General features: G+C 38.7%; 1 protein-coding gene across 3 annotated transcripts in view; it reads right to left on the reverse strand.

Annotated features, from left to right (window-relative positions):
* Nucleotides 1-1232: 1232 nt before the first annotated feature.
* NFATC3 (nuclear factor of activated T cells 3) overlaps nucleotides 1233-13129 on the reverse strand; it is a 186129-nt gene continuing 174232 nt past the window's right edge. For 2 of the 3 annotated variants that reach the window (XM_078149410.1, XM_020989294.2), the window contains one exon: nucleotides 1233-4455. In XM_078149410.1, the coding sequence (XP_078005536.1) occupies nucleotides 4334-4455 (122 nt within the window). In that variant the 3' untranslated portion in view covers nucleotides 1233-4333. The remainder of the gene's footprint in view (nucleotides 4456-13129) is intronic. The other variant, XM_020989295.2, reaches the window with a different exon arrangement.

The raw sequence follows: 13129 nt of genomic DNA on the forward strand, positions 1-13129 counted from the left end.
AAAAGGTAGAATATCAGACAACAAGCCACTGGAGAGTTTAGGACTAAGCCAGTGGGAGCACTTGGCAGGCGTCGCCAACAGACTGAGACCAGGCTGATTTGGCTGTTGAAAATCCCATGGGGACAGTGGAAAGTTTGTTTCTTTTACCAGCATGAGAATGCATCTTTAATAATCACCATATTTGTAATAATAATATATAACACAATAACTATTAAATACAGTTTCATAAGGATTTGACAAAGTGTTGGGGTTTTTTTTGATAGGGTACTCATGACAAACAGCACAACCAGTCGGCTAAGCTGTTTTTATGAAACCAAACAAACCCCTCAAGATCTTTTATGTCCATAATCTCAACCCTCTCGCATTATATTTTTCTACATGTCAATGAGGCAAATAAGTCTAGTGTGAGATTTATATAAATTAAGTGCAGTGGGTCTCAACAAGTGCTAGTAAAAACTCCGACAAAAACTGCTTTATATAAAAGTATCTACTATAAGGGCAGCTAAGTGGTGCCATAGTGCATAGAGTGCCAGGCCTGCAGTCAGGAAGACGGCTTCCCAATTCAAATCTGGCTTTGGTGTAAGTCCGGGGAAAGCATGTAACCCTGTTTGCCTCAGTTTCCTCATCTGTAAAAATGAGAAGGAAGTGGCAAACCACTCCAGTATCTTTACCAAGAAACCCCCAAATGTGGTTACAAAGAACTGGACAAGACTTAACCACAAAAACCTACATATGTTTCAGATTTGATTTTTTTTAAATTTTGTAAATTTTAAAAAGATGGGTGGCTGGAAGAGGGTATTACAAGTCAGAGACAAAAAAGAGTAAACAGTTCTAGGAAAATTGTTTTGGCATAATTTTCGGGACTGACCAAAATGACAAAGTTGTCACTAGAGTTGGGAGCATCTTGACATGAGGTAACTTGGTCAAGTGTAAAGTCTAGCATTCAAGTCCTGGTTGTGCCACCTGTGACATGCACAGTGGATGTAGGGAGTTAGACTAGACCTAAAAATCCTGAAGAGAGAGAGAATGGTGTTTGACTGTCCGCTCTGCCAGTAAATAAATGTGACCAATTTCACTGGGTTTTGATTTTTTTGTTTTGTTTTTGTATATCCCATGCCTGACACGTTGTTGATTGAGTCTAACTCTGCTATTTTCCTGGTTGGGAGAGGCTTCGGGGAAAGCCAGAAATAACTTTGCCTCTGGCTTTGCACTACTGATTAAATGAAGACACATTTGATCTTTCATCATTTATTTCAGCACTATGATTGAAAAGCCTCAAATACTAGTTCTTCCCTTTGTTTTATGCAAGTAGCACTGCAATCATAAAACTTACAAAATGTCTGAAATACAAAATGTACATGAAATTACAATACATAGCTCTGTAAACATAATCTAGCACAGTTTTATGAATCTTTTCTTTAATATAAAACAGTTTGCGGACCCATCTCTAAGCCTCAAGGAATGACGTCCATTCTGAATATCAAAAATAGTTTCAAAGCATGGGGGCCACTCTGCCCTCAGTCCCTTTTTCTCTTTGGTTTGCCAAGGAGTTCCACTGACCCTGGTCAAAAGGTTACCAGGAGAAAGCTAATGGACACTTTGGGGATTTGTTTTTCAGAAAATTTCTCACAGCCCACCTGTCAAATGCACAGATCATCCATGGGCTCCCTAATTTTGTGCCTTCCCTCTTCCTCCCCCCACCCCACCCCCCAAGGTGGCTAATGTCCCAATAGCTGTCTTCCCCCATCCCATGGCCGCCACCAGGCCCACCCAGGGTTCTGTGAAGAATTCCATTTGCATAGCCCAACAGTGGAGGGTTGTGTGCTTTTTACACCATTACATTGCACAAGGTTTTTAACAGTCTTTAGGATACAAGCCACAAAAATATTAAGACCCTTACACTGAAGCTTTTAAAAAGTAGATACAAAACTGTTCACATAATATCCAAAGCTGTATTTTTATTTTATGTAGGTCTACAGGCATCAAGGTATTTAAAGGCATCAGAAAATTTAGTGCATAGCAACTTGGGATCGTACAGGCTTTCATACTGGCCCTACTGCAGAGCGCCTCAGTGGGTGAGGGACACTAAGGATAAATACAGTGGTTAACTGAGAAGGGTTCCCAGCTACATTCTGGGCCCGGGAGCTCTAGAAAGAACCGTGTGCACTCAGAGTAACAGGTTCTTCACTCCAGCAGTCCTCACTGAAGGTCCTTCATGACAGATTGTTCACAGTTATGAAACTTGCCAATAGTAGGTGAGGTTTAGGAGTAGCTTCAGGAAGCAAAACCATGACCAGGGTAGGGACAGTCCAGACAGAGCTAGCTGGGTGTCCCTCCAGTGACTTTCATCTTGAATCCTAGGACCAGGCTGGTCAGCAGTGAAAAGGTGAACAGTACTCATCAAAGATAAAACTGCACCATCCAAAAAAGCAAACCACTCTTGCAATTACAAAAACTAACTTAAAAAAGCCCCCTACAATGACCATGGCTTAATTTGTGATGGCAACATTTTTTCCCCTTTGAATGGCAAGCCCATTCTAAAAAATTCCACTGGCAAATGATGTTCAAAAACAACAAACTTCTTGAGGAACTTTAACATTCGACCCCAGGAATGTTGGGTCTACTTTTCTCAAAGGGTACTCAGCACCAGGTTAAAGCCAGTCACACTTCATGGATTACTTTGCCTCCTTATTGAGAAGTGCTTGGTTATTAATGAGAATCACCCCAAAATGAAGTCAGCCACAGCAGAAACAATATCCCTGCATAAAGTTGCACTTAACAGTGGAAGATAACTTACACTACATTCCATGGCAACTAAATACCCTGGGAACACAACTGAGTCCCAAACAATGTTCTCCTACTTAGATAAAGCTAACTTTACAATGTGCCTGCCACCTGGAAAAAACTGAGAAAGTTTTAAAGAAATTGTTTATTTTGTCCTATCAAGGATGAAATTTACAAAGACCATCTACTATTCCCACCCCAAAGAAAAAGCCCCTTAGATTTAAAAAAACAAAAAACTTAAGCAAATAACATAGATGGAATTAGTTCAGAATATAGAACAGAAGTACAAAAAACCCATTTCAAGCCTGTGTGGCAGCCCCTGGCCTGCAAGACCAGCTTGACAGAGATTCATCTCCCCTTAGATTCTTCTAGGAGGCAACAGTTTATTTATTTGAAATAGCTCTTACTCCATTATTCTCATGCTTTCCATGCTCTTACCAACACAACTTTTATACTTGAATTCAAAGGTAGGGTCATCCCAACTGCCTCTAGATAAGTCCTTGGGAGAGGAACCTGAAGTCAATACCAAGTAGCTCCTGAAGTCAGAATCAGAATTTCTGTGCAGCCTAGCTTACAGAAAACTAGGAGTCTCTGGAGAGGAGTGAATTGCAAAGAAGAATTTTAGCAAGAACAGACCAAGAAAGCATCTGCAAATACTTCCCTATTTTCTCTTAAGAAAAAGTGGTTTTGAAAATGAGAGAATTTCAGTTAAAATCTCAACTTTCATATAGGATTGTCAATGTAAGCTTTCTGAAAAAAGCTCTGAATAAGGAAAACAATTTCAGTATACAGCCTGTGTAAGAAGAATATGGGAAGATTACCTGTAAAGTTACAAAAAGTTTGCATTTTGGAATGTCGTTTCTATCCCAACACCTGCAGTGATGGAATGGTCTCTTAATTTATCAAACAACACTTTACATTTATAAAGAAGTGCAGGAGCTACATTTCGTTTTCCTTCCTATCAATCTACAACATCCCCCACGACGTCATTTTTATGCAGAGGCTTTAGCTGGTGGGTCTCTTTGCCCCTGGAAGGTTTTATTATCAAAGTTGTCTTTTTAAAACATCAAAGCTGGAAGGTCTTTCTATTGACAAGAAGCAGTAGGAACCATTCCTAACTATTCTATGAAGCTTGCTTGGAAAAAAAAAGCTGCATGTAGAAGGCAGATTCGATCTTTCTTCAAATTCAGGGCAGCTTGGGATTATCAGAGCACACCGTCATACTTTTAAAGCACCCCTGATACAAAAGAATTCTCTTTAAATGCAGAAAAAGCAAAGCTCACTTTTAAATAGCACAAATATCCTATGTTGCTTGTTTTCATTTTTACAAAGTTCATTTATACACTGTCCAAGGACCAAGATTTAGAAATGCTGTCCCTATGTCAAAAAAAAATGGCACCCACAAAAGGGTCAATGCAAAGAATACACAGTTCCAGTTCATGAAGGCCACAGAATTGGAAGCACAATAGGTCAAAGAAGAGGTGGTAGACGAGTTATTCAGGGAAGTGCACTGGTGTTAATGAACATCTAGTTGCAAGGGTCACCATTCCTAGACTCCATCTGATATTCTTGAACCCAGTGAGTCCGGGACCTCAGGACGAGGCTGAATTGTCACTGCTGCTCCTCGTGAAACTGATATCTGGGACATATCTCTTCCTATGATCTCATTCACTGGAAAAGAAGAAAAGAAGGTTACCTCATTTTTGTGGTCCTTTACTGAACATACGCCATTTATGGCTCAGTTCTGCCTTTGGCATTATTTTGCAGTTGGTCTGGGCACAGATTTCTGGAAAAAACACACATACCTATAAAGTCATGCAATAAATAGACAACATTCAAATTCCACAATTGGGTACCATAAGAAAAAAGTGAAAACCAGTTCCAAATAGAGTACCTAGGGTGCTTGCTCCAAAAGGTCTCTCTTAATTTTCCTTTTACCTCTCATATGGAAAAGGTATGACTGGAAATACTATGTTGAACCTATAGTATTAGATCACAATGCAAAGTAATCTAGTCCATCCACCACATTTTACAGATAGGGAAACTAAGGCCCAAAAAGGGACCAGCAAAAGGCCTTGCTCAAGGTCCTGTGGAGACTGCACAGCAAACATGAGATTCCAACCTAGGTCTTCTGAAGGTCATGACTTAGTCAAAGTTGATCAGCTTTCAATTCATTTGTATGCTACAGGAGCAAAGCTTCACCCTCTGCAATCTAGCAAGGCACTTCGACAACATATCAGATTGCTTGGTCATGGATGGACACATTTACTGACAGCCTTTGATTATATTCTCTGTCCTCTTTGGGCTCCCAATACACACCTCTCCTCTTGGTAGTTCTACTAGGTAACACCATTATTGCACTTTAACCTACGATGACAGGATTTAGAGCTGGAATCCCTTAAAATCAACTAGACCAACCACCTTGATTTTTACAGTTAAGGAAACTGTGGCTCAAAGTAGTAGTGACTTGTCTAGGGCAACAACAATTAGTAAGCAGTAATGCAAGGATTCACATTTAGGTTCTGTCACCAACTCTAAAGCTCTATTCAAGATACTATGCTGCATCTCCCACTTGACATTCAAATTCTCATTTAAATTTGACTCTGATACTTCTTACTCAAAAATTTAATTAGTAGAATTTTAAACTAAAGGAACTCATTTGCTCCAGTTATTTCAACTGTAAAACAGAGAAGATAACAGCACCTATCTTGCAAGGTGGTTGTGAGATAATATCTTTAAAATGCCTGACACACAGTAGGCTCTATACCAGTATTTATTGCCTGCTTCCGATTTCCTGCCATCTCTAGGCAGGGCTAGAAGGAGCCTTAGAGATCATTTAGTACAATTTCTTCTTCCTGACAGAGAAAAGCAACAAGTGTGGAGATACTTCAACACAAAGGCAGTTGCCTAAGTTTGTTCAACATTCAAATCGACGAGGACATTTGCAGGAAAGACAACAGAGGCAGGCTGAGCTTGCAGTAACGCCTCCCTTGGCTTAAGCCCTACAAGCCCAGAGTCTAGCTTACTCCCATCCCTCACCCCCGCCCCCCACCCTCTACCAGGCTGAGCTAGTGCCCACCTTCCTCATTCTGTCCCAGATTTGTGATTTGTCCATGGAGGAACTCCCCTCTACCAATACAACTTGTGCAACTTCAAGCCAACGCCTGCTGCTGTCCAGGATGAAGCAGGGCAAATTTCCTGCCCTGGGGTAATTCATATACCCTAATTAGGACAGTGCCAGAGCCTAAGGTATCCAGGCAGGCTTCTTGCAACTGGTGGCACAACAACTGAAGAGCTTCTAACAAAGTTTCAGTAAAAAGCATGATGGGACAGCGAGAGGGAAGAAGGTGAAGGTGAAGCGCCATTTTGTATCTCAGCGAACAGAAGAATGGGTAGCAGAGCTGAGATTTTAATCCTCATTAGGAATAACGGCAATGCAAGGGAACAGATTTCAGAATCTACCTAGGAGCAGCTGCTTTTTCAGAACTGTCACCTTATCTATACTTTGTAATTAAGTAATCCTTCAGTGTTAAGGGAATCCTTTCGGGGATGTGCTGGTAAATGTTTAACAACAGGCAATCCAAAGATGCAGGACATGCTTTTAAATTTAATCTTCATTCTTAACATTTTCTCCACCACCTCTTGAAGTCTAGACAAGCAAGAAAACAGTAAGTCAAGCCCTGATTTGTTTGTAGATTTCTAAGGTGTTTCGAGTACTGACTACCAGGGAATGGTAGAATGTCAGAACTGAAAGTGACCTTAAAATCTATAATGTTAGGGCTAGAAGGAGCCTTAGACATAATTTAGTACAATTTCTTTGTTTTAAAGAGGAGGAAACTAAAGATACCTTAGGCCATATAGTGAGTTAGTGGCAGGATGGCTGGTGGTCAATTGTCATTCTACTGTTCTTTCTGCTATGCCATTTACTTTTAAACCGTTTATATTGTAGTCATCTCTTATGTAGAAACATGTTATTCTGAAAGGTTTATTATACTCTTCAGTGTGTTTTTATTACACCATGGGATTAAAATTTTTGATTCGGGGGAGCAGAACATATACTAATTTTATAGTACTGAATGAAAGAATTTAATAGAAATTTGCTTTAATTGTTGTTAGACATCCATTAACCACCAGAGAACTTCAAGTCCTATAGTAAAATGGAACTGTGTAAATGCAAGCTTTCTCTGACTTCTTTAATACCATTAGTTAAGAGGATTCATAAGTATCCCTTGATACATAAGACATAAAGACTCCAGCCAAGCTGAGTATAAAATGAAATTCTGTATGTTAATCCTCAGAATACACAGTGGAATACTAAGTCTCTGTGGGAGGCTTGTGATGCTCAGCCCTAAGGAATCCCGGTGTCCTCTTGCCATGTATGGAGTTCTTATTTTATGTAATTTATGCAGAGGGTGGCTAGGTGGTGCCAGAGTGCATAGAATACAGGCCCTAGAGTCAGGAAGTTCAAATCTGATTTCAGACACTTACTTAGCTGTGTGACCCCCCCGCACAAGGCACTTCACTTTCCTCATCTGTAAAACGACCCAGAGAAGGAAATGGCAAACCGCTCCAATATCTTTCTGAAGAAAACCCAAAATGGGATCACAAAGAGTCTAACACAACTGAAATAACTGAAAAGCAAAAACAATTTATGCAGAAGAAGGGAACCTTAAAATTTCACAGCTAACACTTTTTAGATAACACGTATTAATGTTATTCCTTTTTTTAATCAATTCTGCAATTTGTAAACTCTACATACATGATTGATCCCATTCCCTCTTGTCTTCTCCAAGAGATCGCTTTCTCCATCATCCTCACTCTCGCTTTTTAATCTCTCCTTGTCTACTGGCTGCTTTCTTACTGCCTAGAAACATGCCCATCTCTCTCTCATCATCAAAAACCCTTCAGTTGATCTATTCATTCCCACTAAGTGTCATCTCAAATCTCTTGTGCCTTTTGTGACCCTAACTCCTTAAGAAGGCCACCTGTAACACAGGCCTCTACTTTATATTTTCTCACTCTCTTAACCATCCCTTTACATCCTGGCTTCCAAGCTCACCATTCAATTAAAACTATGCTCTACAAAATTACAAACAGCCTCTTAATTGTCAAATCTAATGACCTTTTTTTGATCCTTATCCTTCTTGACTTCTCTTCAGCCTGACACTATTGTTAGACACCATTCTGTCTTTGTTTCTCCTACCTATCTGAATGCTCCTTCTCAGTCTCCTTTGCTGGCTCGTCACACAGGTATCACAGGGCTCTTTCTTGGGCCCTTTCTCTTCTCCCTCTCTATTTCATTTGGTGATATCATCAGTTCCTATGGATTAAATTATTACCTCACTGCTGCTGATTTCCAAATCTACTTATTCAGAACTAACTGCTCTGTTCTCCTATCTCCTACTGCCTACTGGAAATGTAGAACTGGTAGACACAGAACTCTCTAACTCAACATGTCCAGAAATGAACTCATCTTTTCCCTAAAAGGAGTGGTGCTCTATTGAGGGCACCATTCTTACAAGCTTGCAACCCAGTTGGCATCCTCAACTCCTCACTCACTTACCCCATATCTAATCAGTTGCCAAGTGCCATCAAATTTACCTTTGTAACATCTCTAATACACTCCCCTCTCCTCTGACATTGCCACTACCCTTGTGCAGGCCCTCAACACGTCAACAGCCTGCTGACTGGTCAACCTGCCACAAGGCTCACCCCATTCCTGACCATTTCCACTCAGCTGTCAAAGTGATCTTACTAAAGTGGAGGTCTGACCATGGCACTCCCTGGCACCCCCTGCTCAATAAACTCCAAGTGGCTCTCTAAGTTCCTGGATCAATTATGAAAACTTCATTTTTAAGTTCAAAGTCCTTCATAACCTACTCCCTCCCTGTTTTCCAGCTCTCTTTCTCCTTAAACCACCCCCATACTCTGATCCCATGCTGTTGGTCTCCTTTCTGTTCCTCAAACATGACACTCCATCTCCCAATTGCAGGCATATTCACTGACTCTCCCCCATGCCCAAAATATTGTCCTTCTTCATCTCCAGCCTCCTGGCTTTACTGACTTCAAGCCCAAGTTAAAATACATTTTTTTAACATAAATTTTTTTCAATTACATGTAAAAACAATTTTTCACATTTTAAAAAATATGAGTTCCAAATTCTCTCTCTCTGTCCCTCCCTTCCCACAACCTGAGACAGTAAGCAATTTGCTATGATATGCGCATGCAATCATGTAAAATGTTTCCATATTAAGTTATGTTGTATTGAGAAAACAGACCAAAAAACACCACACCATAAAAAAATAAAGTGAAAAACAATATACTTTGATCTGCATTCAGATTCGATCAGTTCTTTCTCTGGAGGTGGATAGCATCTGTCATCATGAGTCCTTTGGAATTACTCTGGATCACTGTATTGCTGAGAATGGTTAAGTCATTCACAGGTGTTCATGGTACAATATTCCATTACTGTGTACAGTGTTCTCATAGTTCTGCTCACTTCACTTTACCATTAACTGATGTCTTTCCAGATTTTTCTGAAATCATTTTGCCTGTCATTTCTTATGGCACAATAAGTATTCCATTACATACCACAACCTCAGCCATTCCCCAAATGATAAGCATCCTCTCAACTTCCAATTCTTTGCCATTACAAAAGAGCTGCTAGAAATACTTTTGTACAAATAGGTCCTATTCCCCCCTCCCTTTATAAAATCTCTTTGGGATACAGGCCTAGTTAGTGGTATTGCTAGATCAAAAGGTATGAACAGTTTCATAGCCCTTTGGGCATAGTTCCAAACTGCTCCAGAACGGTTGGATCAGTTCACATCTCCACCAACAGTGCATTAATTAGCATCCCAATTTTCCCATAACTCCTCCAACATCTATCAATTTTCTTTTCTGTCATATCAGCCAATTTGACAGGTATGAGGTGATACCTCAGAGTTGTTTTAATTTGCATTTCTCTACTCAACAGTGATTAAGAGCATTTTTTCATAAGACTACAGATAGCTTTGATTTCTTCCTCTGAAAACTGCCTGTTCATATCTTTTGACCATTTATCAATGATGATAAATGGTGAGTAATGCATATTCTTACCCTTTTTTTTTTTGGTTTGTTTTTTGGGGAGGTTTTTTTGGGCTAGGCGATAGGGTTAAGTGACTTGCCCACGGTTATACAGCTAATGTCATGTGTCTGAAGCCGCATTTGAACTTGGGTCCTCCTGAATCCAGGACTGGTGCCCTATCTACTGCGCCACCTCGCTGCCCCTAAATGATGTGTATTCTTATAAACTTGACTCAATTCTACATTTGCTGTAAAAAAATTTCCCCAGCTTTCTTTATAATCTTGGTTGTATTAGTTTTGTTTGTGCAAAACCTTTTTAATTTAATATAATCAAAATTATACATTTTATATCTCAAAATGCTCTCTATCTTTTGTTTGGTCCTAAATTTTCTTATTCACAGGTCTTATCTAATTTACTTATATTATCACCTTTTGTGTCTAAATAATGTACCCCTTTTAACCTTATCTTGGTAAATGGTGTAAGATGCTGGTCTGTCTCTAGGTTTCTGCTATTTTCTAGTATCCTAGCAGTTTTTGTCAAAAAGTGACTTCTTGTCCCAAAAGCTTGGGTCTTTGGTTTTATCAAATACTAGATTATTATGGTCAATTACTACTGTGTATTATATACCTAATCTATTCCACCAATCTATCATTTTATTTCTTCAGCCAATACCAGATTGTTTGGATGATTACTGCTTTATAATCCAGTTTGAGATCTGGTACAGCTGGTCACCTTCCTTCATATTAGTTTTCATTAATTCCCTTGATATTCTTGACTGTTTGTTCTTCCAGATGAATTTTGTCATGATTTTTTTCTGGCCCTATAAAATAATTAATTTTGGTAGTTTGATTGGTATGGCACTGAAAAAGTAAATTAACTTAGGGGTATAATTGTCATTTTTTATTATACTGGCTTGACCTATCCATGAGCAACTAATATTTTCCCAATCATTTAGATCTGATTTTATTTATGTGAAAAATGTTTTGTAATTGTGTTCATATAGTCCCTGGGTTTGTCGGGGCAGGCAGACTCCCAAGTATTTTATATTATTTATAGTTACTCTGTTAGTAATACAGAGAAATGTTGATGACTTATGTGGGTTTATTTATTGTTAATTATTTCAACTAGTTTTTCAGTTGATTCTTTAGGAATCTCTAAGTATAACATCATGTCATCTGTGAAGAGTGATAGTTTTGTTTCCTCATTGCCTTCTATGCCTTGCATTCTAATTCCTTCAAAAATTATTTTCTTCTCTAATTGCTATAGCTAACATTTCTAGTACAATATTGAATAATAGTGGTGATAATGGGCATTCTTGCTTTACTTCTGATCTTACTGGGAAGACGTGCAGCATATTCCCATTACAGATAATGCTTACTGATAATTTCATCTTTTTAAAAAAGCAAACCTTTCCCAATAACTCTTAATTCTAGTGCTTTCCCTCTGTTGAGTATTTCCAGTGTTCCAATATGTATGTATGTTTGCACATAGTTGTTTTTGTGCTTTCTTCCCCAACAGCAGGGACTGTTTTTTCTGTCTTTCTTTATATCTTCAGGATTTGTTTGCACATTGCCTGGCACATAGGCATTTGATAAATGTTTACTAACAACTCCACGTGTTTCAGATATACAAATATTTAAACTTAATAACTATGATCACAGAAGTCATACTCAGTGATGCAACACGGGGTAACTAGATTCATTAAACATTTAAAACCAAATAGGTAGGCAACTTAATCCAGTTCGAAATAACCAACATTTTTAAAGAGTCTGTGATGTAGAGGGCATTACTCTGGGCAGAAGGGACACAAAAAAATAAAAGCCCCTGTGATCTAGGAGCTTACATTTTACCGAGAAGAATATAACTCATATGTGGGTAAATAAATGTAATAATAGATAATGTAAATAAGGAATGAGAGCCTGGGGAGAGCAAGAAAGAATTTACATACGACTGACCCTGGCCTTGGAAAAAGCTCAGGATTCAAGAAGTGAGCAGAGAATGTATTCTAGGTATGGAAGAGGGAGACAGAATGATGAATTTATCAATAAAAGCCATTGAAGTTTGAGAAGGGGAGTGGTTGAAATTACTAAATAAATGGTCATGTTATAAAAACAATAACTTGGAATAATAAATCTCAGTGAGCCCATTTAAGATGCAGAACATTTCCTGATGAGACTCTATATTTATTTTTTCAATTAATAATTATTTATTTTCCTTCCTATGTTCATGCTGCCCCTCCTCCCTTGGAAAAAAAAGGAAAAAAGAAAAAAAGAAACTCTGGTAAAAATATGCAAACAAAATAAATTTACACACTGGCCATATCCAAAAACATATATCTCATCCTGCAATTTGAGTGTCTTTCCTTTATGGTGGGAGGCAAGTAGCATGATCCTTCACTAGTCCTCTGGGATCATGCTTGGTCAGTGCATTTAACCAGAGTTCTTAAGTCTTTCAAAGCTATTTGCAAGACCTCATATTCAGCTTTCTCTTTTTTTTCCAATGTCTATGAACCTGCCCCTTCCATTATCTGCCCTCTGGAGATAGATATGAGCAAATGACATGAGTATCATGAGATCATGAGATCAAAATGTCAGTCATTGCACTTTGATACTTTCGATAGGCTTGTGAGTTCACAGATGTGGGTATTTCCTCTAATGATGAGGGTGGCAACCATTCCACATCTTTCCTCCTTTGACTCATCCATGTCCTCTTGTAAATACTTCACAAGAGATCCACTTAATATACTGGGGGGTCTTCCTCTGGATCACCTGACATTCCACGGATACCAATGTGGTATAGAAGAAAGAGCTTACTAAACTGAAGGCCAGGAAGCTGTCAGGAATCAGTCATGTGAATTCTTCTCCCTAGACTTCAGTTCTCCTATTTGTAAAATGTGGATATTAAATTAGATGACCCTTACCATCTCTTTCAGTTCAAATGTTCCATGATTCTAAAGTCTGTGGCCATGCCAAATCTTATTATCAAAATTTATCCTTCTTGTACACTGTTGTAATTCATAGGCATTTGGCCTGATGAGAAACTCATCTGATTTTCTCTGAATATGCATTTTGTACTCATGTTCAAGAGTTTATGGTGGCAATGGTGGGGAAGTAGGGAGAAAGCTGTTCAAAGCCTAAAAAAAAAATCAGAAAAAAAGTCTGTTTTTTCTCCTTTTGAATCTTTTTGCTTTTTAACATGACTAGAGTGACTGTCATTTTAACCTTCATCTACTGTGACCAAGGTTTGAAAAAATTAGAATCACAAAATGATAGAGCTAGA

This window comes from Phascolarctos cinereus, unplaced genomic scaffold, assembly GCF_003287225.1.
Source record: "Phascolarctos cinereus isolate Bilbo 61053 unplaced genomic scaffold, phaCin_HiC Scaffold_2;HRSCAF=192, whole genome shotgun sequence".
NCBI classification, from domain to species: Eukaryota; Metazoa; Chordata; class Mammalia; order Diprotodontia; family Phascolarctidae; genus Phascolarctos; species Phascolarctos cinereus.